Source organism: Notolabrus celidotus, chromosome 13 (genome assembly GCF_009762535.1).
Source record: "Notolabrus celidotus isolate fNotCel1 chromosome 13, fNotCel1.pri, whole genome shotgun sequence".
Classification (NCBI taxonomy): Eukaryota; Metazoa; Chordata; class Actinopteri; order Labriformes; family Labridae; genus Notolabrus; species Notolabrus celidotus.
Window position 1 is genome coordinate 7,640,582 of NC_048284.1, and position 27,223 is coordinate 7,667,804.

General features: G+C 42.2%; 1 protein-coding gene and 2 long non-coding RNA genes across 3 annotated transcripts in view; 2 read left to right on the forward strand and 1 right to left on the reverse strand.

Moving 5' to 3' along the window:
* The window catches only part of LOC117823652, a 1,054-nt gene extending 5 nt beyond the window's left edge, over window positions 1-1,049 (forward strand). The window contains exons 1-2 of the long non-coding RNA XR_004633448.1: window positions 1-340; window positions 564-1,049. The exon at window positions 1-340 is cut by the window's left edge and continues 5 nt beyond it. This is a non-coding gene — a long non-coding RNA (uncharacterized LOC117823652). The remainder of the gene's footprint in view (window positions 341-563) is intronic.
* Window positions 1,050-6,446: 5,397 nt separating this feature from the next.
* LOC117823653 lies at window positions 6,447-7,464 on the forward strand. Its single transcript, XR_004633449.1, has 2 exons — window positions 6,447-6,755; window positions 6,979-7,464. It is a non-coding gene; the product is annotated as an uncharacterized LOC117823653 (long non-coding RNA).
* Window positions 7,465-11,191: 3,727 nt separating this feature from the next.
* Window positions 11,192-17,205, reverse strand: LOC117824348 (cytosolic 5'-nucleotidase 1A-like). Its single transcript, XM_034699817.1, has 6 exons — window positions 16,938-17,205; window positions 16,034-16,189; window positions 14,249-14,378; window positions 14,042-14,164; window positions 12,552-12,736; window positions 11,192-12,465 (listed from the first exon to the last, which is right to left on the reverse strand). Exons 1-6 carry the CDS (start codon window positions 17,010-17,012, stop codon window positions 12,100-12,102), a joined length of 1,035 nt encoding a protein of 344 aa, XP_034555708.1. The 5' UTR covers window positions 17,013-17,205; the 3' UTR covers window positions 11,192-12,099.
* Window positions 17,206-27,223: the final 10,018 nt, after the last annotated feature.

The following is a 27,223-nucleotide window of genomic DNA, read 5'->3' on the forward strand; positions in this document are numbered from 1 at the left end:
TATTTAAAACATTTGTGATTAGGAAGGAAGGAGAGATGAAGAAGCAGTTTAGTTTCTGTGTGTAATCTAACTTGATACCTGTCTTATGTCAATCATTCCATTCTTGTGTTGTGTTTGGTTGTTATCAACCTCACGAGCCAATCAGAGTACACCATTTACGTAAGGGGCGGGACTAGTGGTGCAGGTTAGTGTGGGGTGAAGGTGAACATGCAGCATGAGAGACGCAGACGCTATCGATCAGAGAGCTGAGACGGAGATATTCTGAGTGGGGAGCAGTTAAGTTTTATCGTGAAGGTCGACTACTCGTGGTCCTGATTTAAACTTCTGTGACCTGCAAGAGGTGAATATAATGTGTATGCCTGTATTTCGTGTTATATCTAACTGTTAGTGTTAATGAGACTGAATGTGTAACGTGGTTAGCAACATGCTAATTAGCGGTAGCATACAGTGTTAATGTGCCTGTGTATCGTAGCCTTAGCATTTAAGATGCTAAAGCGAGCTAATGCTAAGTCAACAAGAGATAGTGTTTGATACTGTGGCTTAACTGAATGATATGTTTAAAGGACGGACGTTGGAGAGAGAGGTCGAGACGGGTTTTTCCAACAGACGGCCCTGCTGTTTTTTTTTCGTCTTCTTTGAACTTCGCTGTTGTGCGCCATTGCCCTCGTGAGACTGCATTGTTTGTCCCCGCCTATCCATACTAATCCAACTGGGAGTTTGTGCGTACTACTGAACATTGTGCACGTGCTTTTTATTTTAAGCTCAGTTGAGTGAAGCGGCCATCACCGTTTTAGGCCACACCGCACCCAAGCTACAGTCAACAGGCCTGCAACGGGTTAAGGTTTTGAATACAAGGTTGTTTTAATGTTGTGTGTTTCATGTGAGTGTGTGTGGGCCCACAGGTAAATGTTTATTGATGTATTAGTGTTTGGAAAGTAACAGAGAACTGTTGAATATAACTCAAGTATTCTATATATTTGTTATTGTTGTTTTTTTACCTTTTATTTCATTTTGTATAAATAAATACCTCTGAAGGTTTTGCATTTAAAGTACAGTTGTGGTGGTCCTTATTAAAGTTACAAACCTCATTAAAGTTACAAACCTCATTAAAGTTACAAAACTTATTAAAGTTACAAACCTTATTAGAGTTGTATTTTTCTAAAAGAGCTCAGGCCCTGTCCCATAGTATTAACATCTCTAGTTTTAAATTTAATTACATGGGACCTGGGTTACATAGATGGAGGCACCGCTGGGATTTGTATTGACATAAAGTAAATGAGACAATCAAAAGTAACTGGACCCCACAACTTTAGAGCTTTAATGTAAAAGTAAAACGTGTGACAGTAATTAAAAGTAACTAAACCAAGTGCAACAATGGAAGTTCAAGCAAGCAGTCCAACACAAATAGAGCTAATTAACTGGTGCAAAGGAGAATCAGTAGATTTAAAGCATGCAGTTCTGTTATATGGAGTGCCTGAAGGAGTTCCTACAGAAGACATTGAAGAAACAGGAGGGACTATCAAATCCCTGGGGAGAGTTGCAGTTAGGGGCAAAATGTTTCACCCTCAACAACAATCGCTGATGGTGTTATGTGAGTGTCGTGAAGAGATCCACCCCTCCAGAATTCCCCCAGAGATGATGCCTATAAGTGGCGGAAGTGGTTGGAAAGCTGTTTACTACACTGACTCGGGGAGTCCACAGGATGCGTGTGCGCCGCGTTACGGCTGCGACACGGCTCTGCTCCGTCCCGGGGCTTTCGCCCTGGTCCATAGGAGCTTTGGTGTTTGGAGCGGCGCGCACTCCGGAGCAGGAAACTCAAGATCCCTCGAGAACTCCAAAACGCGCGAGAACAACACAGTATAAACTTTTCCTCGTCCATGGTATCTTTTGAGACTGACGCCTGGCCCGATGCCACAGGTTATGACGTAATGTTGAAGAAGTGGTGAAATTTACGATCTTGTGTTTGCACATGGTGTTTATTTGGAAAGTGAGCGGATGTTGCATACGATCCTCGTGCCTGACTTCCGGGATAGTTCGATCATTTCTGTGTCGATTGACGCAGGCTGGGCGCGGGGAGCGGCGAAAATAGACTCCCCGCGTATCTCTGGCAGAGCGGCGCGGCGGAACGCTCCAGAGACGGAACTGAGACACGCCGCAGCGCGCCCTGTGGACTCTAGAGCATTGACTTGAATGGGAACCTATTTGCTGCGACGTGCGCGGCAGCCGTAACGTACCGCGACGCATCCTGTGGATCTTGGGCTTGAGCCTCAACATGATGTGTTTGAAGAGAAATTACTCACCTTTCTGCAGGGCGAAGGGAAAACCTTAGAGGACATCCAAGGTTTAAGTATCCCTTCCAAAGAAGGTAACAGTAACCCAGCAGACATCATCCGTGCAGTCGGTGATGTTTTGCGACGAACCAACAAACAGCCTGACAGCCACACATATCGACGTCTACGGGCATTTTCCGGAACTGGTCCCACCCCCGCTGGAGAAGAGTCCTTAGACAACTGGCTTGAGCAAGCTTATACGCTTGGTGCGAAGCTCCTCTGACCCTAACAAAGAAAACCCAAAGCCCACGGCTGAAGAGCAGTGTGTAGCTAGAACCAACAAGATTGAAGTCCCAGAAAATAACATGGACTTGCCTGAGGGTCTTGTAGGTCCATCATTTATTCATACCATCAAAGTCAATGATGTGGTCTGCGATGCTCTCATCGACAGTGGGTCCAACGTGACCATTATCTTTGAAAGCTGGTACAACGAACACTTGTCAGATGTCCCAATAAAGCCCCTCTCTTGCCTTGGACTCTGGGGCCTGGCTGACACAGAGTATCCGTACATAGGGTACGTTGTTGTAGAGATGGAGTTTACTGAGGAGATCACTGGTGTATCAGGGCGTGTAGAAGTGCTCGCCTTGATTTGTCCTGAGCCAAGAAACCAGCAACAAACCCCTGTGCTGGTTGGAACCAATACATCTCTGTTCCGCCGCCTGTGGGAGCTGGTGAAGACAAAAGAAGACCAGAATGCTGTTCACTCCATGAGAATTCAGTCAGTGTACGCCCCAGCTAAAGCACAAGAGCAGTTAACTAAGGATGACGTTTTGGGACAGATTAAGTGGAAAGGCCCCAATCCACTCTCTATTGCTCCAGGTGCAAAGTATTATGTAACCTGCTCAGTAGACAGAAAAAGTGCCCCATCCAAAGATCTTGTGATGATTGATGCACCCACTGCCCAGTGTCTCCCCGCTGGTGTGCTGGTACAGCCAGGTGTGATCCCAGACACTGATATAGACAGTAACGGTTTCACTGTGCTCATTCAAAATGAGTCCAAAAAAACGACCTCCATACCGGTGGGGGCCGTCATTGCTGAGATGTATGCTGTGGACACAGTTACCCCAATCCAGCCATCCAACCTCTCATCAGAAACCCTTGATCCAAGTCTCTTCAATTTCGGAGATTCCCCTATCCCTGAAGAGTGGAAGAGTCGACTTCAGCAGAAGTTGGCAGAGAGGCAGAATGTTTTCTCATTGCATGAGTGGGATGTTGGTGTGACCAAAGGGGTTGAACATAACATTCGCCTGCATGATCCCAGACCTTTCAGAGAGAGATCAAGGAGAATTGCCCCTGCAGACATTGATGATGTGAGGCGACACATACAACAGTTGCTGGCCACTGGGATTATCACAGAGTCCCGCAGTCCCTATACCTCACCGATCGTTGTAGTCCGCAAAAAGAATGGGACAATAAGAATCTGTATCGACTACAGAACACTCAACAACCGCACCACACCAGACCAGTACACAATGCCACGCATTGACGACGCATTGGACTCTTTGTCAGGCAGCCAATGGTTCTCGGTCCTAGATCTGCGTAGTGGCTACTACCAGATAGAGATGGCACCAGAGGACAAAGAAAAGACAGCGTTCATTTGCCCCCTTGGTTTCTACCAATTTGAGCGCATGCCACAGGGAATCACAGGAGCGCCTGCAACGTTCCAGCGTCTAATGGAGAAGGCAGTCGGAGATATGCACCTTCTGGAAGCCATTGTGTACCTAGACGATATTATTATTTTTGGCAAAACACTTAAAGAACATGAGCAACGTCTTCTCAAAGTGCTGGACAGACTAGAGGAGGTCGGACTGAAGGTTTCCATTGACAAATGCCAGTTTTGTCAACCTAAAGTCAAGTATGTGGGTCACCTCATTTCTGTGGATGGAATAGCTTCTGATCCAGACAAGGTGGAAGTAGTAAAACACTGGAAAGTAACCACTCACCTGAAGCCTCTCAAGTCTTTCCTCGGATTCTGCAGTTATTATCGGAGATTTATTGCAAATTACTCTGCCATTGTCCGCCCCCTCTCCGAGCTCACCAAGGGTTATGCCCCCACTTGGCAAGATCCCAAGTCCAAAAAGAGTGGTGGCCAAAGCAAAGCCTATTTCAAGCAATCCGAGCCCTTTGGAGAACGGTGGACTCAAGCCTGCCAGGAAGCTTTTGAGCAAATCCGTGCCTGCCTCATCAATGCCCCAGTGTTGGCATTCGCCGACCCAACCAAAAGGTACATATTACATGTAGATGCCAGTATGAATGGGTTAGGCGCTGTCCTGAACCAGGAATACCCTGAGGGCCTCAGACCCGTAGCTTTTGCAAGTCGGAAGCTTAAAGACTCTGAGCACAACTATCCAGTCCACCAATTGGAATTTCTTGCATTAAAATGGGCTGTCGTGGACAAATTTCACGACTACTTGTATGGTGCAAAGTTTACTGTCAGAACGGACAATAACCCATTAACGTATGTGTTGACCTCTGCCAAACTCAGCGCAGTCGGACATCGCTGGTTAGCTGCCCTTGCCACCTATGATTTCACCATCCAGTATCGTCCTGGGAGGCAAAATATCGATGCTGACTTGCTGTCTCGACAGTATGCTCCAGAGGAGGTTAAAGAGTGGATCAGTGTCCCGCCTGCTGGCATCAAAGCCCTCTGCAAACAAACCTGCAGCAGTGAAGAGGCAGATGTGCCCGACAGATTTGTGGATCAGCTGGGAGCTCCTGCCACATCAGTACCAGAAGCCTACATGTTCCCAGTAAACTTTAGCATCAACACCCTTGACCAGTTGAGCCCGAATGATATCCAGGTATCACAGGATATAGACCCGGCAATTGGGCCGTTAAAGAAAGCCATGGAGAACAACAAAGGGTTCACTCGCTCAAAAAATTACTCACCTGAGATGGTGTTGTTGCTTCGAGAAAGCCACAAGTTGGACACTATGACCGTCGTGTGAGAGACTTACCGTTGGAGGTTGGTGACAGAATCCTCATTCACAATGTGGGTCTAAAAGGCAAGCATAAACTCCAAGATCGATGGAAATCAACACCGTATGTTGTTGTGGAGAAGTTGCCAAATCTGCCAGTTTACAAGGTCAAACCAGAACATGGCCCAGGTGCAGTCAAAACTCTCCATCGAAACCACCTGTTGCCGATCGGATATATGGTCAGGATGTCTAATCCGTCTGAAGATAAAGAACCTGTTCGGAGACCTGTTACGAGAGCTCAACTTACCCGGCAACGTCAACCAAAAGCTGAGTATACAGACCTAGCAAAGGAAAGTGACACAGAGTCATCAGACTCAGAGTTTGAAACTGTCCATAATCAACCTGATTTTGATGTGGATGAAGTCCAAAGACAGTTGGCAGTTGAACATCAAAGCTCTGAAGAGGACGAGAAGTCTGAAGAGGATCAAAGCTCTGAAGAGAACGAGAAGTCTGAAGAGGATCAAAGCTCTGAAGAGGACGGGAAGTCTGAAGAGGATTGTGAAGTTTCAGAAAATCCAGAACATACAGAAGCAGAGTATGAGGGATCGCCTGACGGTGTTGCACCTCCTTTGTCAGACTCTGATGTGCAAGACATGACAGTGACAAATCTTCCACAATCCGAAAATCACTGAGGAAAACAAAACCAGCTGTGAGATTAACTTATGAGAAACCTGGTTACCCATCCTGTGAGCCAGTTACCATCATGCACCATGGTATGGTCATTCAACTCAAGTTAAACCCTCCAGACCAGGACAAACGAACCAATAAAACAAGGTGCAAAACGTCCAGAAGGTTCGCAGAGGAGGAGACAATGTATCATCCTTCCGAGTTAAAGAGAGACATAAGGTGTGATGAGGACATCTACACGGTCAGAAGGGGGAGGGTGTAGCCCTGTACAAAATCATTTCGGTTACAGTGCATAAAATACAATGTTAAAAGTATAATAAATAGTTGTATTAAAAGTTCATAATATGTTCAAAAGAAGAGTCATAAGATTTAAAACTGTTTAAAATAAGTATTATAAAAAGGGAATAAATATAATACTTTCAGTTTAATACATTTTACTATTTACAGTTAAAAGATAAAGTATTTACAAAGGTCTTAAGTTATTTAAAACATTTGTGATTAGGAAGGAAGGAGAGATGAAGAAGCAGTTTAGTTTCTGTGTGTAATCTAACTTGATACCTGTCTTATGTCAATCATTCCATTCTTGTGTTGTGTTTGGTTGTTATCAACCTCACGAGCCAATCAGAGTACACCATTTACGTAAGGGGCGGGACTAGTGGTGCAGGTTAGTGTGGGGTGAAGGTGAACATGCAGCATGAGAGACGCAGACGCTATCGATCAGAGAGCTGAGACGGAGATATTCTGAGTGGGGAGCAGTTAAGTTTTATCGTGAAGGTCGACTACTCGTGGTCCTGATTTAAACTTCTGTGACCTGCAAGAGGTGAATATAATGTGTATGCCTGTATTTCGTGTTATATCTAACTGTTAGTGTTAATGAGACTGAATGTGTAACGTGGTTAGCAACATGCTAATTAGCGGTAGCATACAGTGTTAATGTGCCTGTGTATCGTAGCCTTAGCATTTAAGATGCTAAAGCGAGCTAATGCTAAGTCAACAAGAGATAGTGTTTGATACTGTGGCTTAACTGAATGATATGTTTAAAGGACGGACGTTGGAGAGAGAGGTCGAGACGGGTTTTTCCAACAGACGGCCCTGCTGTTTTTTTTCGTCTTCTTTGAACTTCGCTGTTGTGCGCCATTGCCCTCGTGAGACTGCATTGTTTGTCCCCGCCTATCCATACTAATCCAACTGGGAGTTTGTGAGTACTAACTGAACATTGTGCACGTGCTTTTTATTTTAAGCTCAGTTGAGTGAAGCGGCCATCACCGTTTTAGGCCACACCGCACCCAAGCTACAGTCAACAGGCCTGCAACGGGTTAAGGTTTTGAATACCAGGTTGTTTTAATGTTGTGTGTTTCATGTGAGTGTGTGTGGGCCCACAGGTAAATGTTTATTGATGTATTAGTGTTTGGAAAGTAACAGAGAACTGTTGAATATAACTCAAGTATTCTATATATTTGTTATTGTTGTTTTTTTACCTTTTATTTCATTTTGTATAAATAAATACCTCTGAAGGTTTTGCATTTAAAGTACAGTTGTGGTGGTCCTTATTAAAGTTACAAACCTCATTAAAGTTACAAACCTTATTAAAGTTACAAACCTTCTTAAAGTTTCAAACCTTATTAGAGTTGTATTTTTCTAAAAGAGCTCAGGCCCTGTCCCATAGTATTAACAACTCTAGTTTTAAATTTAATTACATGGGACCTGGGTTACACCAGACTGCACCATTCCTGTTTTAAAGCCCTCTATCCAGACCTAGCGTCCTGTTGTTCTGCTGAGGAGTAAAACCAGAGTAATTACTAGAGTAGTAGACATGGCTCTTAAGTTTTGAACTCAGTTCAGAGTGAAATATAGGCAGTGGATTGTATCCTCTCATTAGTCATTGTCCGGCTGTATTTTGTTCCTGTACCTTAACAATTTTGACTACCCCTTTTCTAACTCTCTCCCTAGCTCTCTTTATTTTTGTGAAAAAGTAGTAATTTCGTTCAGTAAACAGCCTACGAAATCAATTGATGAGATGATTTACTGTACACATTTCATACGGGGCCCCGCGTCTTACAATCTGCGTCAGTAAGTCAGTCTGCATTGCGCATGTGCATCATTTTCTTTGGAACGTAACGTTGTTGCGTTGTTTTACCCGAATACAACGATGCTATTTTTCTAATTGGCTGTTGGGTATATTTCTTTATTTCTTTTTTTGATTAGCTGGTGCGTTGCAAGCTACTTCTGAACTCTATAGGAAACCCACTTGATTCCTACCTGTTCAATTATTCTGCATGAGAAATGCAAGGTGTGGCGTATGAGCGTGTCAACAGGTTGGAATGCATGCGTCTAACGCAGTTGAAACAGTTCAGACCAGGACAAGCTTGTTTTACAGAATCACACCATGATCTCTGATGCCAGGCCGCACCATTCCTGTTTTAAAGCCCTCTATCCAGACCTAGCGTCCTGTTGTTCTGCTGAGGAGTTAAACCAGAGTAATACTAGAGTAGTAGACAGGGCTCTTAAGTTTTGAACTCAGTTCAGAGTGAAATATAGGCAGCGGATTGTATCCTCTCATTAGTCATTGTCCGGCTGTATTTTGTTCCTTTACCTTAACAATTTTGACTACCCCTCCTCTAACTCTCTCCCTAGCTGTCTTTATTTTTGTGAAAAAGTAGTAATTTCGTTCAGTAAACAGCCTACGAAATCAATTGATGAGATGATTTACTGTACACATTTCATACGGGGCCCCGCGTCTTACAATCTGCGTCAGTAAGTCAGTCTGCATTGCGCATGTGCATCATTTTCTTTGGAACGTAACGTTGTTGCGTTGTTTTACCCGAATACAACGATGCTATTTTTCTAATTGGCTGTTGGGTATATTTCTTTCTTTCTTTTTTTGATTAGCTGGTGCGTTGCAAGCTACCTCTGAACTCTATAGGAAACCCACTTGATTCCTACCTGTTCAATTATTCTGCATGAGAAATGCAAGGTGTGGCGTATGAGCGTGTCAACAGGTTGGAATGCATGCGTCTAACGCAGTTGAAACAGTTCAGACCAGGACAAGCTTGTTTTACAGAATCACACCATGATCTCTGATGCCAGACTGCACCATTCCTGTTTTAAAGCCCTCTATCCAGACCTAGCGTCCTGTTCTGCTGAGGTTAAATCCAGAGTAATTACTAGAGTAGTAGACATGGCTCTCAAGTTTTGAACTCGGTTCAGAGTGAAATATAGGCAGCGGATTGTATCCTCTCATTAGTCATTGTCCAGCTGTATTTTGTTCCTTTACCATAACAATTTTGACTACCCCTCCTCTTACTCTCTCCCTAGATCTCTTTATTTTTGTGAAAAAGTAGTAATTTCGTTCAGTAAACAGCCTACGAAATCAATTGATGAGATGATTTACTGTACACATTTCATACGGGGGCCCCGCGTCTTACAATCTGCGTCAGTAAGTCAGTCTGCATTGTGCATGTGCATCATTTTCTTTGGAACGTAACGTTGTTGCGTTGTTTTACCCGAATACAATGATGCTATTTTTCTAATTGGCTGTTTGGTATATTTCTTCTCCTCCAAGAATCGCCACCTTAACGTGGTGGAGGGGTTTGTGTGTCCCGGTGAACCCGGGAGCTGTGTTGTCGGGGGCATCCGCCCCTGGTAGGGTCTCCCAAGGCAAATTGGTCCCGGGGAGGGGCCAGACAAAGAGCGATTCAAAAAACCTTCATGAAATGGCAATTTGGGATGAGAGCTACCTCGCCCGGAAGAGGGAGACCGGGGCACCCCCCTGGAGCCAGACCCTGGGGGGGGTGCTGGATGGCGAGCGTCTGGTGGCCGGGCTCTCGCCCATGAAGCCCGGTCGGGCTCAGCCTGAAAAAATAACATGGAGCCGCCACCCTGTGGGCCCACCACTCGCAGGGGTAGGCATGGGGGTTGGGTGCGCAGGAGGCCGGGTGGCGGTCCGGGCAGGAGGCCTGGGCGTGCTGATCCCCGGTGGCATAGACTGGCTGTTGGGACGTGGAACGTTACCCTCGCTGGTGCGGAAGGAGCCTGAGTTAGTGCGTGTAATTCAGCCCCCGGGTCAATACTTTGTTGAACCACCTTTCACTGCAAGTCTTTTGGGGTAGGTCTGTACCAGCGTTGCGCATGTAGAGACAGAATTTTTTGCCCATTTTTATTTACAAAGCAGCTCCAGTTCAGTCAGATTGGATGGAGAGAGTCTGTGAACAACAATTTTCAAGTTTCTACAGATTCTCAATAGGTTTCAGGTCTGGACTTTGACTGGACCATTCAAACACATGACTATGCTCTGATCTATACTGTTCCATGGTTTCTCTGGCTGTATGCTTAAGTTTGTTGCTCTGCTGGAAGGTGAACCTCCACCCCATTCTCAAGTCTTTTGCAGCCTCTAACAGGTTTTTTTCCCAGTATAGCCCTGTATTTAGCTCCATCCGTCTTCCCATCAACACTGAGCAGCTTCCCTGTCCCTGCTGCAGAAAAGCCTCCCCACAGCATGATGCCGCCACCTCCATGTTTCTGAGATGGTGTGTTCAGGTTGTACTAAATAAACTAAACTAAACTAAACTAAACTAAACTAAACTAAACTAATAGTTGTCCTGTGAGTATTTATTGCTCTGCAATAGAATGTAGCATCAGTGATTTATGCTGTGTGGAAAAAAAACTAACTACAGTGAGGTTAAATACGACACCATCTCTCCTGTGACAGACCCCGTCCAGGCGACTGGCCGGCAGGCCGCCTCAGTTTGGACAAACTACCCAATGACTATCTTTCTGCCACTTTTGTTTACAAAGGAACTGTCATTGTAAATGGAAAAATATATTATTTGTATTTAAAATCATTTCAAATAAAACCTTTTAAATGTCATTTCCTTCCCCCGAGAAAATGGCTATAGTCCTTGTTACAGCAGCCGCTGGTTCAACTCCTGCCCTACACCCTTTGCTGCATGTCTTCCTCAACTCTCTACTCCCTGAAATTCATGCCTCTCTTCAGCTCTCCTGTTTAATAACAGCAAAAATGCCCCAAAATATTACTCTTAAAATGTCTTTTAAGATTATTTCACCAAATCTGAATGTAAAATGGAAACGTTTGGTGGAATTCAGGGCAAATAAAAAAGTCTTAATTTATGTGTGTGAGCGTACAAACGTCATGCCACCTCTGCATGAGTCAGTGCTTTATTAGAGCCAACCCAATCAATGCTCACTGGGCTCAAAACACAAAGATCAAAAAGCAATAACTTTGAAGGCACAGGCGAGTTTAAAATCAGGGTACAGAAAGTGAAGAATCCTTTTATTGTGTTGCTGCAACATGAACATTACTGCAAATATACGACTGGATCTGATGCTAATGCTGTTACTATGGTGATAAAAACATTTACAAAAAGTAAGTGCGGCTTGTCATAGAAGTTGGGGTAAGCGTACATTTACACATCTTTTCAGTATGAAACTTTGACAGTGAATGAAGTCTCAATAAAACTTTGATATCCAGATACAATGTAAAAGCATCAAAATCTTAAGACAACTTAACTATAAATGTTGCAGTACAAGTATAAAGATTGTGCGCAAACACAGCAAAGAGTAACAAAAACAGACAGCATGAGTGATCCCCGTAAGACCAGGATAGTCTCCCCTGATAAATATCCATTTCAAACTGATGATAACATGAATGATGAGTGACTTTAAATGTGCAAAACCACTGCTGGAATATGTTTGACATCTTTTAAGTCCAAAATCCGATCCAAAAGATATAAACTAACACAGCACACATACCCTACCTTTGTCAAACTGTATACACCAAAATCCTAAACCAAGAGAAAGATAATAACGCGTCTCATTAAAAGGCACATAGAGGTTAAAAGTCTGACTCTCTCTTACAAAACATTGTGAAGTGAAGTAGTGTACACCACCTGTCGTAACACTTCTTTATAAAGCACATTCCTTAACCATTAACACTTCCCCCGTAGAAAACCCTGGAAGTATAAAAAATAACCAAAAACTTATAAACTTTGTAGGTTGTATTATTTACCCATGACCTAACTCATTTTAAAATAGAGCTGCTTCTGTTTAAATACCTTTTGTTTCTTCTGATAATATTTCATTTTGAAGCATACCTCTCTATGCAGATGACAGTGTAGTGCATGTTGAGTATTTTAACCCTTTTTATCTTATTTCTTTTTTTCTGGCTTCTCAATGAGTTTCCCTTTGTGGTACTTCTGTCCAATCCCATAGGGGACGTGTGCAGCAATGATCCCCAGTTTCTTAGCTCCCTTAATGTGAGACATTTGGTCGTCAAAGAAGATGTGAGGTTTGATTTTTTGCAGCAGTGGCCCTTTAGGAGCTCCGGCCAATAAGCAGAGCTCGTCAATCTCCAGATCCCAGCTGCGGAGAGTGTTCAGGGCTCTGGCCCCGGAGCCGGCAGCGCCGCGGGACGTGACCAGGAAGGTTCGGATGGGACAGTTCATGCGCTCGTTCTTTTTGTAGAACTTCCTCTGGAGCTTGCAAAGAGCCTCCAGGAAACACTTTAAGGGACCCTGAAAGAGACGAAGAGTCAAGGTAATGTAGAAAGGTTTGGGAATGAGGAGCTCAGGTGCAAATCAGAGTGCCATAAAGAAGTTACCTCAAGGAGAGAAATGTTCTTTTTCTTTGTCTCATGCTCGATGAAGCTGTCCAGGCCTTTTATCTTCGTGATGATCTCAGCCTTGTCTGAGAAGAGGACAGCATCGCCATCAAATGCCACCCTCAGCTGAGTGTCGCACAACTCTGTCTCCGTCTCCGGTATAAACACGGTGGCTGCAGCGATGCCTGAAGGAGGAATGGGGAGGGTTAAATAACAGCTTTGGGATGGCAGGTCATCATTTTGTTTACAGCAGGTAGAATTTAAAAACTGTCAGCAGTCCATCCCAAGACTAAAACTCTGCATCACTCACATAGGTGCTTAGCCTGCTTCCATCCTGAGAAAAGAGCTTACCCTCAGCATCTCCAGCATCACCCATTGGACCAACTCAACCACAGTCCTGACTTGGATACAATCACAATCCTGTCGCTACAAGGTCTTCATTGGTACCAGAGTTGCAGACATCCAAGAGCTAACAGAGGGTAGCATCTGGTGATACATCCACTCAGGAGACAACCCTGCTGACGACATAACCCGGTGCCGCTGTCTCTATCACAGCTTCTTGGTCCCCATCGCTGGAACCATGGACCTCCATTCATGCAGCACCATGAATCGTCCTGGCCCACATCTCCAGACATCTCTCCAGCAGAAGATCCTTCCGAGCTGCGAAAATCCTGCTGCTGTGCCTTCAGATCTTGGTCTGCCTGACGCCAACAGCTCTGACAACTACCAGGAGCTGCTTAAGGCTTCTGCCCAAGGATGTCATGGAGCGGCTACTACCTCAGATCGTTGATACCTCAACGGCAGATGACTATAAGCAGGCTGAACTTGCCCTCTTCAGACAAGTACAGAGAGACTCTTTTGCAGAGGAGTTTACACTCCTGTCGTCTCAGAAACCATGTCCCACAAGCAGCAGACTACTCACCTTAGCCCCTGAGTACAATCAAGAATCCCAAGTGATCCGTGTGGGAGGAAGGCTTTGTAGATATGAGGACCTCTGCCAAAACACAATCCATCCAATCGTGCTCGACCCACCATCACACCACCAAACTCATCATTCAAGATTTCGACAGACAACTAGCAGATTCACTTCAGGTGACCTTTATTTTGAAGGTCCCAAGTTTGACCCGCAGGAGTCACAGAGCCACACGTGTACACCTCTCTGTTCAGAGTGATGCAGCTGGTCAGAGGAGACGTCTCTTTTTCCCTCACCATACTTTAATCCATAGTTCTCTTTTACACATGAGAGATTCAATCGTGTTTGTTTTGTGTGCATTTACACCACAGGGGGCCATAAATCACACGCTACCTTCCTGCAGCTCCTTCTTGCTGCACAGTGTGGGGTTGAGCGTGAGTCACAAACAAAACCAACATGAGAGTGTGTGAATATCAGTGGAGTACAAACACACCCCCAGGCTGCTGACAGCAGCCCGTTTATTTATGAACCCAAAAAGGTTGTGTCTGAGAGAAATGAGGATTATAATCTGACTCACCTTCCTCTATGGCCGCTTTAGCTTTCTCTGAGTCCTTGGAGAGGTACAGATTCGTCATGTAGGCCTTCAGGTATCCAATGGGACTCTGACCTCCGGTCATACAGAATCTATCGATGGTCAGATCTGAAAGTAAGACGAGGACGTTTTTGTATGCTGAAGGAAGAAATCTCTCTCTAGCTGATACAGTATTCAACAATGTTAGCTTACCGTAGTGGTTGATGCTGTTTATGAGGCGCAATCCGACCTGGGCATGGTTGTTTGTCATTAAGACGATGTCAAAGGGCTCCTTACTGCCCGGGTAGAGCTTCTTTAGTCGAGCGTTGACGGTCATCAGAGCCTGTGTTCAGAGCAGAAACAGCTGAAGTTCAGGATGTTGAGTCAAAGTGTTCAGAGTGAAGTTACAACACAAACTTTACGTAATTACAACCACAGACTTTCAATCCTCAATTAGAGAGATCAATACAAAGAACATCAAGGTCTTAAAATGACATTGAAGTAAAAGAATGTAGGTTTTCTGTTCGAACATTCTGACCCTAAATTTTGCGAAAATCTTTTGATTTAAATTTAAAACATCAGTCAATTGTTAGAAATTTAGCTGTATTTATATAACATCTTGTAAATAAATCCAATGCAAATAAAGGTGACCCTCCCTTCACGCAGGACACACTCAAGGCAGGGCCTCCTCATTCAGGTGATGCCTCTTGTTTGCACAAATGGTTGTGTTGCCATAATAAACAGCCAGTGTTTACCACCTGTGTGTCAAACCAATTTATATACGGAGTGCTGTATTAGTATTAAATATATATATTTAATAATTCAATAATAATGCAATTTATTTATCAACATAGCAATAATAAAAGCAACACTCAACAGTAAATAAATACATAAATACATTAGAATAAAGAATACAATTCTAGAAAAATGAAAGGGGAGGGGAAGTCATTCAAGTCCCAAAGAGACAGATTAGAGTGAGTATGCTTTTTAGGCGGGATTTGAAGGTGGTGGGAGAGGTGGAATTTTGTACGTCCAGGGGGAGATAGTTCCAGGGGCGGGGGGGCAGAGCGGCTGAAGGCTCTCGACCCCATGGTGGTCAAGCGAGCAGGTGGGATGGTGAGTTGGATGGAAGAGGAGGACCTGAGACTACGAGTGGGAATTTTTGTTTGGAGGTCAACAAGGTACTGAGGGGCTAAGTTGTTGATGGCCTTGTAAGTGAGGAACAGAATCTTGAAAACGATGCAGTATTGAATTGGAAGCCAGTGGAGTTGCTGCAGGACAGGTGTGATGTGGCTGGTGGAGGGGGTTCTGGTGATGATGCAAGCAGCAGAGTTTTGAACCAGTTGAAGTTTATACATGGATTTGTCAGGTAAACCATAAAGAAGGGAGATGCAGTAATCTAGGCGGGAGGTGACCAGGGTGTGAACCAGAATGGATGTACTGATGGGGGAGAGGGATGGACGCAGGCGAGAGATGTTACAGAGATGGAAGTATGCTGACCGGGTGACATTAGTGACGTGGGACTGGAATGACAAATTGACACCTGATACTCCTACTCAGGTAGTCCTAGTCTATTTGTTTTAGAAACACACATAATACAAGACACAATTAATGTGTCAACTTTTTTTCTCTCTCTCTCTCTCTCTCTCTCTCTCTCTCTCTCTCTCTCTCATTCTACTCTATCCCTTTTTCCAACCGCAACTCTGACTCAGCAGATGTCTGTCTAACATGAGTCTGGTTCTGCACGAGGTTAAAGGAAGTTAAAGGAGGTTAAAGGAAGTTAAAGGAAGTTAAAGGAAGTTAAAGGAAGTTTGCTCTAAAACAGGAATCATGCCATCTTTTATCAGAGAACATGGTCTGACTCTATAAAACAAGCTTTTCCTGGTCTGAACTGTTTCAACACAAATGCACTACAGGACCACACCCTGCAGAAAGTAAATATAGAACTGCATCAACAGGTTGGCAGCCTCCATGGCATGGGCAGGTTTATGAACTTACCTTCACCAAGGGAAAAGCTGCTCCAGGCTGCAGGGGCTCGCTCTCATGCTTCACCTGATGAGCCACATACTTATCCAGTCCTTCTTCCTCATAGATCTTCCTCTCTTCATCCATGTTGAAGAGGGTGCGAGAGGAGACGGCGATGCGGAAAGGTTCCTGGGGTTTGGGCAGAGAGTGCAGGAGGAGGGTGGTCAAAGGTGCAAATTTTGAGGGGAATCTTTATTAATTTTCAGAAACTAGTGACAATCTAAATAATAGTGCCATAACTTTGTTTTGGATTTTTATTTTATGAACATAATGTTAGTATCACGTAGACGTAACAGACACTTGACTCAAAAAAAGACTCAGTGTATCTGTAAAGCTCATTATATGGTTTTAAATATTAAATCCAGTGATGTGTTTTTTTTCATCTGAAAGTGCAAACAGAAAGTAGCATAATAAGTCAGTAGTCAAGCAAAGCATGCTTAAATTGCTTTTAAGTACTTCAGAAAATGTATGTCACTCCAACCCAGACAAACAATAAAACAGGTTAGGCTTAGTGGTAACTAATATCCCTTGTGAAATAAAGTTGCCGGCGTAGAATAATTCATTATTGTATATGTAAATATTACAACTCTCCTTGCTCATTTGCATTGTCAGAGATGGGAGGCATGTTTTGTTTTTTCAACTCAAAGCTTATTTAGCACATTAACAGCAACACGTTACATTGAGTAGTATGATAATAATAATAATAATAATAATAATAATAATAATAATAATAATAAGAATAATAATAATAATAATAATCATAGAAGAAGAAGAAGAAGAAGAAGAAGAAGAAGAAGAAGAATACATTTTATTTATAGGCGCCTTTCTGGAACTTAAAAGCATGAAATGAAACAAGTTTAACACTCAGTGAACTTACCCATTCCGCAGCCCCGTCCGCTTTCTCCGCACTGTCAGCAGCTGGAGCACACTCGTTTGGATTCATTTCACTCATTTTTGTTAATGCTGTAAAAGTCCTGCCTATAACCTCAGTGATCAGCGAGTACACTTTCCTGAAGTGGGGTTAAGCCTGAGCGGTTGGCGTTACTTTCAGCAATGACGTATCGCAGCAGGTTGTGATCATAGACTGTTGTGATGGGGAGATCAGCTGTTTTCACTGCGCCGGTGTTCCATCGGATGGGGCTACCGCGTCGAGATGTGCATCTAAACGGTTCTGCGCACGCGTATGGCCTGAGCGCGTCAATCGTCACAGCTGTATCATTATGACACAAGATTATTGTTCAACCATATGTATTTTATATATATATAAACATATAAATGCATATATACAGATATAAATATATATATATATATATTTCTTGTTTTTCTGTAAAGCACTTTTTAACTTTGTTTAGAAACTTGCTATTCTTCTTCTTCTTCTTCTTCTTCTTCTTCTTCTTCTTACTATTATTATTATTAGTAGTAGTATTATTATTATTACTATTATTATTATTATTATTATTATTATTATCGAAATACGCATTTCCTGAAATTAAAAAAAATAAAGGATTTTGTAATTCAATTTCAAAACTTGCCCCCCATCTCTGACAATGCAAATGGGTAAGGAGAGTTGTAATATGTAGCTACATATACAATAATAAATGATTCTACGCTGGCAACTGTATTTCCCAAGGGATAGCCTATAGGTAACCACTGAGCCTAACCTGTTTTATTGTTTGTTTGGGTTTTCTTTTTTTGCAAAGGAGTGATGTACATTTTCTGAAGTACTTAAAATAAATTTTAACATGCATTGCTTGACTATTGCAGGGCTCTCAAGTTTTGGCAGCGGATTGTATCCTCTCATTAGTCATTGTCCGGCTGTATTTTGTTCCTTTACCTTGACAATTTTGACTACCGTCCCTCTAACTCTCTCCCTAGCTCTCTTTATTTTTGTGAAAAAGTAGTAATTTCGTTCAGTAAACAGCCTACAAAATCAATTGATGAGATGATTTACTGTACACATTTCATACGGGGCTTCGCGTCTTACAATCTGCGTCAGTAAGTCAGTCTGCATTGCGCATGTGCATCATTTTCTTTGGAATGTAACGTTGTTGCGTTGTTTTACCCGAATACAATGATGCTATTTTTCTAATTGGCTGTTGGGTATATTTCTTTCTTTCTTTTTTTGATTAGCTGGTGCGTTGCAAGTTACCTCTGAACTCTATGAACCCTCTTGATTCCTACCTGTTCAATTATTCTGCATGAGAAATGCAAGGTGTGGCGTATGAGCGTGTCAACAGGTTGGAATGCATGCGTCTAACGCAGTTGAAACAGTTCAGACCAGGACAAGCTTGTTTTACAGAATCACACCATGATCTCTGATGCCAGACTGCACCATTCCTGGTTTAAAGCCCTCTATCCAGACCTAGCGTCCTGTTGTTCTGCTGAGGAGTAAAACTAGAGTAATTACTAGAGTAGTAGACATGGCTCTCAAGTTTTGAACTCAGTTCAGAGTGAAATATAGGCAGCGGATTGTATCCTCTCATTAGTCATTGTCCGGCTGTATTTTGTTCCTTTACCATAACAATTTTGACTACCCCTCCTCTTACTCTCTCCCTAGCTCTCTTTATTTTTGTGAAAAAGTAGTAATTTCGTTCAGTAAACAGCCTACGAAATCAATTGATGAGATGATTTACTGTACACATTTCATACGGGGCTTCGCGTCTTACAATCTGCGTCAGTAAGTCAGTATGCATTGCGCATGTGCATCATTTTCTTTGGAACGTAACGTTGTTGCGTTGTTTTACCCGAATACAATGATGCTATTTTTCTAATTGGCTGTTGGGTATATTTCTATCTTTCTTTTTTGATTAGCTGGTGCGTTGCAAGTTACCTCTGAACTCTATAGGAAACCCTCTTGATTCCTACCTGTTCAATTATTCTGCATGAGAAATGCAAGGTGTGGCGTATGAGCGTGTCAACAGGTTGGAATGCATGCGTCTAACGCAGTTGAAACAGTTCAGACCAGGACAAGCTTGTTTTACAGAATCACACCATGATCTCTGATGCCAGACTGCACCATTCCTGGTTTAAAGCCCTCTATCCAGACCTAGCGTCCTGTTGTTCTGCTGAGGAGTAAAACCAGAGTAATTACTAGAGTAGTAGACATGGCTCTCAAGTTTTGAACTCAGTTCAGAGTGAAATATAGGCAGCGGATTGTATCCTCTCATTAGTCATTGTCCGGCTGTATTTTGTTCCTTTACCATAACAATTTTGACTACCCCTCCTCTTACTCTCTCCCTAGCTCTCTTTATTTTTGTGAAAAAGTAGTAATTTCGTTCAGTAAACAGCCTACGAAATCAATTGATGAGATGATTTACTGTACACATTTCATACGGGGCCCCGCGTCTTACAATCTGCGTCAGTAAGTCAGTCTGCATTGCGCATGTGCATCATTTTCTTTGGAACGTAACGTTGTTGCGTTGTTTTACCCGAATACAATGATGCTATTTTTCTAATTGGCTGTTGGGTATATTTCTTTCTTTCTTTTTTTGATTAGCTGGTGCGTTGCAAGCTACTTCTGAACTCTATAGGAAACCCACTTGATTCCTACCTGTTCAATTATTCTGCATGAGAAATGCAAGGTGTGGCGTATGAGCCTTGTCAACAGGTTGGAATGCATGCGTCTAACGCAGTTGAAACAGTTCAGACCAGGACAAGCTTGTTTTACAGAATCACACCATGATCTCTGATGCCAGACTGCACCATTCCTGTTTTAAAGCCCTCTATCCAGACCTAGCGTCCTGTTGTTCTGCTGAGGAGTAAAACCAGAGTAATTACTAGAATAGTAGACAGGGCTCTCAAGTTTTGAACTCAGTCCAGAGTGAAATTTTTGCGGCAGATTGTATCCTCTCATTACTCATTATCCGGCTGTATTTTGTTCCTTTACCTTAAAGGTGACATATTACGCTCTTTTTCGTCAAAATATATTGGTCTAAGAGGTCCCCAAAACATGTCTTTAAAGTTTATGCTCAAAAAAACACTTTGAAATCAGATTTTGGTCTGCCTGTAAACCCCTCTTTTTCAGCCCTGCTCAGAACAGGCTGTTTTCTGTGTCTGTGCCTTTAAATGAGAATGAGCTCTCTGACCACGCCCCCTCAGGAAGTGGATGTTCCCTCGGTTGTCCAGCACGTTGATCTAATGTTTACATGTTGGCTGAATATATGTACACGGCTGCTCACAGACCCGCGTTACTTCAACCCTCTGAATTTGATCCAGAATCTGATCCTGACGGAGAGGCGCCTGCAGCAGGACCTTTCTGAACCATTGGTCACAGATTTAGTGTTTCTTGTTGTTTTATTTGTCAGTATGTCAACGTGTGTCTTGGTACACAGCTACGAACATGTAACTAGATCTTCAAATCTGCAGACGTGGGGAGTAAAACCGGCCTTTGTGTTTATTAAGACAGCCTACAACTAGCATGCCTCCCTCCTAAGCTCCTTGTTAGCACACGTGTGCAGGTAATATAAAAACGGAGGAGGAGTTGAGTTGTATTTTATATAGTCTATGGGCTGAACAAGCTCCGAGCTCTGACTTCCGTTACAGACCTGATGGCGTTGTGACTTAACAAAAACACTGAAAACTGAAACGGCTCGTTTCAGCACACATTTATAGAAAGGTGGAGAAATCAGAACAGGGGCAGAATGGATTTTTTTCATTTTCGGGGGGTTTGTAGACATGCCAGGGACACATATTTCAGGTAGAGAACCATTAAAAAGTCGATTTAGCATGATATGTCACCTTTAACAATATTGACTGCCCTCCCTCTAACTCTGTCCTTAGATCTCTTTATTTTTGTGAAAAAGTAGTAATTTCGTTCAGTAAACAGCCTACGAATTCAATTGATGAGATGATTTACTGAACACATTTGATACAGGGCTCCCGCGTCTTCCAATCTGCAATTGCACATTTGCATCCTTTTCTTTGGAATGTAACATTGTTGCGTTGTTTTACCCGGATACAATGCTGCAATTTTTCTAATTGGCTGTTGGGTATATTTCTTTCTTTTTTTGATTAGCTGGTGCGTGGCAAGCTCCTTCTGAACTCTACGGGAACCCACTTGATTCCTACCTTTTCCACAGTTTGAAGAAAAGCGACGCAACTTGGTGGGCGTTGTCCTCGCAATTTCAATCAGGAGAGACACAGTTTGAAGATTAACTGTTATTTATTACAACTTAATGAATAATGAAACTTGACAGAAATCTTTGGTGTAAAGACTCTATGGGGATAATGTTGTGAGCGTAGAATGTGTGAATTTGGCAGCAGAAGAAATCCCCCTAGAGTCCAGACACTGGTGGTGATGGTGGTTGATGAATTCTAGGAGTTGATGACTGCAGAGACCGATTGGAGATGGGGAGGTGGAGGGGTGCGCGCCATGAATGCAAGAAGAAACTAGCTGGAGAGAAAGACACATTTATAAAGATAGCAGAAAGTTGATAGGCTTACGATAAGGGCGTGCCACTGAGCTATTGGATGACAGCTTCCGCTGATTAACCAATGACAGCTCTGGAGCATGCAGCTGGAGCGGGTGAGCTATTGAACGAGGGAGAGGAGTTAAAGGAGTTAAAGGGATATTTCAGTTTATTGAAGTGGGGTCGTATGAGTTACATTACACTATTGCTCCTGCTATCCACAATGCATGCTGGTGAGCTCTTCCCCTTTAATGAGAAAATTCCCAGAGGACCGGCAGGTAAGCTAGGCTATTTTCTCTGGGGACGGGGCGGCCTATTTCGCATAATTTCGCTAAAGGTAAGGCAATATGGTCCAGGCACTCATCACTGTGCAAATGCATGCACCAGTAGAAAAAAATGGAGCTATTCAGTGTCGTCAGAAACCCCCTTTGTTTTGACACTTTTTTTGGATGCACCTCGCAGACCGGTGTTCTTCCACTGCATGAGCACGGATACACGTTTGGATCAACAAGCATGTAGCATTTTTAGAAGACACTTTTAGGAACAAAAACTACAAACTGCAGAAATGAGTGATTCTGACAGCAACGATGACATGCCGTTTACTGTGGACACAAGAGGATTTCTCTATGAACCAGAGTTTACAGAGGAAAAACTCCAGATGCAGACCCAACGTACCAACGAAGAAGAGAGGGGAGAAAGGCCCTGTCCGTAGAGAATTGTAGCCTAGCTTACCTGCCGGTCCTCTGGGAATTTTCTCATTAAAGGGGAAGAGCTCACCGGCACGCATTGTGGCTAGCAGGAGCAAAAGTGTAATGTAACTCATACGACCCCACTTCAAAAAAAACTGAAATATCCCTTTAAACAACTGCTGTGATTGATTTATAGTCTTCCTGTCTGAACTTTTGCTAGACCTATACTACTCTGCGTGAGAAATGCAAGGTGTGGTGTGTAAGTGTGAACAGGTTGAAATGCATGTGTCCAACTGAGTAGAGTTATGGCACTATTATTTAGATTGTCAGCAGTTTCTGAAAATGATTAAAGATTCTCTCAAAATTTCTAATTCACTTTGATTCAATGTAACCCATTAAGATATGCTATTTATTTTAGCATAAAATGTTGCATAATTATTTTTTTCGTGTCTAACACACACAGTAGTAGGCCTGTGTTAATCTCTTTTTAACCTATGACCTTTTAAGGGCTTCTTGATTAAATTACTACATGAATGAATAACAGTACTTTTTCCATCCCTGGTCTTTACCTTTAGTCAGCAGTAGATGGTGCTTTTTAGCTGTAATTTTGCACCTTGATGCCGCTTGTTTACCCCACAGACTTTTGTAAGGAGTGCTGTCCCTTTTTCTTTTTAAGTTAACAAGTTGAATTGTCACTTCTGATGTGGATCTGTAATCAGCCCAGTTCTGTCACTACACTTAAATGTTTCTCACAGTGTCTGTCTAACCTCTGATGATGGAGACTAACTCTCATATTACATGTACATGAGTAAAGAAGCCACAAGGGAGAGCTCCTGTTTAACAAGGCTGACTGGGATTTTATTAAGAGAAGAAAAATGCAAGAAATAAAGACACATTTCTAAAAAGAAAAGCCAATGTATGTAAACGGAAGAATGAAAATGTCACAGGGAAACATACATTAGACTTAAAAATTAACCAGCTTAGCCCCAGTTTGACCAATTTACCAGTTAAAAAAATAACACAGTAAAATGATAAGATTCTCATTACTCAGCTTTCACTTGGGCCTAGTATTTGTTATTCTGTAGTTCCACTTAAATGAAAAAAAAAAAAAAGCTTGGGCTTTTCATACAGGAATAGGTCAGATGTTTAGCCAATGTTTTAACATCAAGACATTGGTGGAGGAAATTCTGAGTTCCTTGGCTAAGATATGTTCAGCAGAGTTACAAGTAAAAGTTTTGAGAGTCTTACAAAGTCAGTCACAATCATGACCTTTCAACAAAAGTGACATATCAAAGCTATGAGTCCTTTTTTTGTTTATTTCGTACCTGCATTACCTACAATGCAACTGGACCAGGGCGGTCCAATGGCTGTTCAACGCTCATGTTTGTTATGCTAGTAGCAGCTTAATTAGCACAGCTACAGCTAGCGTCCAGCAGAGGTGTGATGAGCTAACTGCTTTTGATTTTCTTTATTTTTAATTTTCTCAAAACTTTAACTCAAGTTTTGTCACTTGAGGCAGTTTATGTGATTTCATACAGATTTCCTTTGTTGTACAAAAGGTTTAGACTTTTTTCAGCTATGACGGCTACTAAAACCCCTTAGCATTTATGGATAAATTTCATGTAAGAAGCAAAATTACTTCAAAATGATAATGAAAATGTACTGTAAGCATCATAAGGAATAACATGCCACTATATGCAGAGGAAAGTAGAAGTCTGTCTGGTATCTTAATATGTCATGTAGTTATTATAGTTGAAATGATATGTGAGTGCGCATGAGCCAGCTGTGTATGCAGTCTGTTACAGTAGCTCTTGTTAGAAAAGAAAAGAAAAGAAAAGAAAAGAAAAGAAAAGAAAAGAATGTACTTTAGAAGAGAAATTCAGGTGTCTGGCAGATAAAATTATAAAAATCACATAAAACAAGTAATTCAGGTGTCTGTCAGCTCATCTCCCATTGGCTAGAAAGCTATGAAGCCTAATGGCTGCAGGGATGAGTGATTTTGCTGTATCTCTCAGTCCTGCAGCGCAGAGAGATGAGCCGTTCACTGCCGCTGTTTCTCGATCTGTGTAATTTAGAATGACCTCTAGCTTATTCTGTGTGCATCTCTCCACCACAGCCCCCAGTGAGTCCAACCTGGTTCCAATCACAGTGCCAGCTTTTTTCACTAGTTTGACCAATCGCCTTGCATCCTTGTGTTTTATACTCCTTCCCCAGCAGACTGCAGCATAGAATAACACAGTTATTAGTTAACATAGCTGATTCTAAATATTCTGTGCTTCTGTACATACTTATTTTAATTTGATTTAATTTAATTTAATTTAATTTAATTTAATTTAATTTAATTTAATTTAATTTTGATTTAATTTAATTTAATTTAATTTAATTTAATTTAATTTAATTTTGATTTAATTGTAATTTTAATTTTAATTTTAATTTTATTCATATTCATATCTTATTTTATTCCTTTTTTCTATTGATACTTTGACTTTCTTCTGATTCTGATTGGAAGCAATGATGGACGTTTTAGGTTTTCATAATCTAACTAGCATAGATATATTACATTTCATAAGTTAACCCTCAAAGACCTGGACAGTTACAGAGGACATTCTCAGCTTTCCATTGGTACCACATTTGTCTCATTCAGCATATTTAAAATAAATTAAGGAGAGTCTTGCGCCCCCAAAAATGGTCTAGGTCTTTAAGGGTTCAACATACAGTCTTTTGGTTTCAGATTCTTATTCTGAAAAATATCTATAGCTGTGGTGTCTAACGTGTAATATTTAACCTCAAATGTACTCAATTAAAGTACAGCAAACTTGCTTTGAATTGAATTGCAGTACTTGAGGAAATATCCTTCGTTTAATTCCATCACTGAGTTCTGAAATGTTTAGTGAATTGCGTGCTTTTTAAAAAAAACTTATTTCACTCACCTCCATGTGTGAATGCAGCAACAGGCATCTTTACTAGTTTGGTCACTATGGTAATGGCAATGAGGATTGTGTCCTGCCTGCAGACTCAGAGGAGGAAAAGCTTGAGAGGCTTAAAGCTCGGGGCTCAGGTGGCTCAGGATTTATTTTAATTTCATGATATATTTCCTATAGCTGAGTGAATCATCTTGTCATTAGTGTGTCTTTGCAGCGAGGCACAGTTGTGTCAGTTAAGAGAGCGTGTGCGTGTGCCTGCATATGGTTGTGTGTGTGTGTGCATCTTCAAGAGCTGGGACCAACCGGCTGTTGCCATGGATACTCTGTGCTGACACCACAAGAACTGTGTAGGCTTGTTGAAGATATAATTAATAACAAAGGATTAGAGGCAAAGGTAGCATGGGGATCAGTGTGACAAACCTCATCACGCAGTTACTATAATTGGCAACCTTTGTGTGTGTGTGCTTTTGTGTTAGTGTGTGCCTAGGGAAGCCAGGGAAAAAAAAGTTAGTAAAAAACAACAGTACTCCCATACTTTGCTGATGCATTTGTCTTCTTGACAAGCAATTTGCTCTTAATATGTTTCCAGGGTTGGTGGCCGGCAACTTGTAGGTAGATCTTTTTTAGAGTTATTATTAAGGCCTCAGTTGGTTGGTGCCTTCATGCAAACAAACATCATTGAACAGTGTGAGATAACTTAACAGAGCTTATCTTTATACAGGTTTTTCTGTAGCTGTCATGGGGCATGGACTAGAATAAGTCTGGTTTTGCAGGCTTGTTACATGTCTCTTAAGATTGCAGTATTGGTGACTTAATGTACCCCTTTGCTTCTGACTGTGGTGGAATTCATCAATAAACTGGACACTGGACACAGAAGACTCAGGAGACTCTGACGGCTTATGCTGAAATAGTTTATGTAGAACTTGATCAAGGAGAAATAACATAACAGTACACAGGCAGGAGAGTGCAGTGCAATGCCAAGTCAGTTCTGACAGACAATTCTTCAGGCGTGCTATTTTATCCCCAAAGAAGACACTAAAGTTAGATACCCATGTTTGGACAAAAGGAAACAAATCAATTGGGAAGAAGAGCGGTGCTCTAGTCTGGAGACACTACAGTACATCAGTCTAAACATACAGATAAAGACAGGAGCAGGGAGAAGGACCGTGATTACTGCACTGACCCTGTCTCGCCTATCACCCAGTTGTCTCAGCTGACATTGGAAGGAAGTAACTCTTCACCTGACACTTAGATTGGAAAGATACAAGTGTTAAACATTCCTACATGCATATATATAAGACTGTGAAAATTCCAGGACACTGACTGAAACACCTCAACAACAGTAAGACTGATTGCATTTAAAACCCATTCATGCTCCCCAGAGGATACAGCCTGATTTCCTATTTTAGACTTGATTGTAGCCTTGAGGAAATTCTTCTCCACAGCCCCTCTTGTGCTCCACAGACATATAAATCACAAAAAGAGCACAAAATACACTTCAAGCAAACACCAACACCAACATAAAAAAAACCCAAAGTCTGCACTCCACACTGTTCAGCGAAGCCTTTTGTTTAGGCTTTTCCTAAGGCGAGCCCTTCTACACCTCTGTGCCCTGTATCTTCGTCCTGAGGGAAGTGGGATGAGGTGGGTTTTTGTGACAATTCATCACAAGAATTTGAACTGAGTGAAATTCCTTATCATTTTGAATTTGACACAGATGTTCTGTCGGATACACTTCAGTGCATCACAGAAGAAACTAACTTCAACACATCACAGTTTTTCTTCTCATCGTCCTGAGGCGACACTCTGGGCACGTTGCCTGGTGAAGTGGCATGAACCTGTCGAGGCGTGGGCGTGTGAGTGGTGGTGGATGGCTGTCAACCATTAGTCAGTTAGCTTGCTACACTTTCAAAGTTCAAAAACAGCTGATGCTAAAATAGTGAAAACATATTTCAACCTGGAAGAGGAGAAGGATTTTTTGTTTCTTTGATCAAATTTGAAGTCAACTACCTTGCCATGCTGAAGAAGGGCAATTTGGAACAGCATTTCAGGATGGTGCACTAACGCTACAAGACTGATTTCTCTGCTAAATCAACTCTACGAACTCAGAAAGTGTGAGAGTTGAAGGGTCAGTTTGCAGCT

Bases quoted from the DNA above. Each gene is read 5' to 3' on its own strand.
- LOC117824348 (XM_034699817.1), bottom strand. From the start codon at position 17,012: ATGAGTGAAATGAATCCAAACGAGTGTGCTCCAGCTGCTGACAGTGCG. The intron at 16,190-16,937 runs GTAAGTTCACTG...CCCAAACCCCAG, and splicing joins CGGACGGGGCTGCGGAATGG to GAACCTTTCCGCATCGCCGT. The intron at 14,165-14,248 runs GTAAGCTAACAT...TCTTACTTTCAG, and splicing joins AAACAGCATCAACCACTACG to ATCTGACCATCGATAGATTC.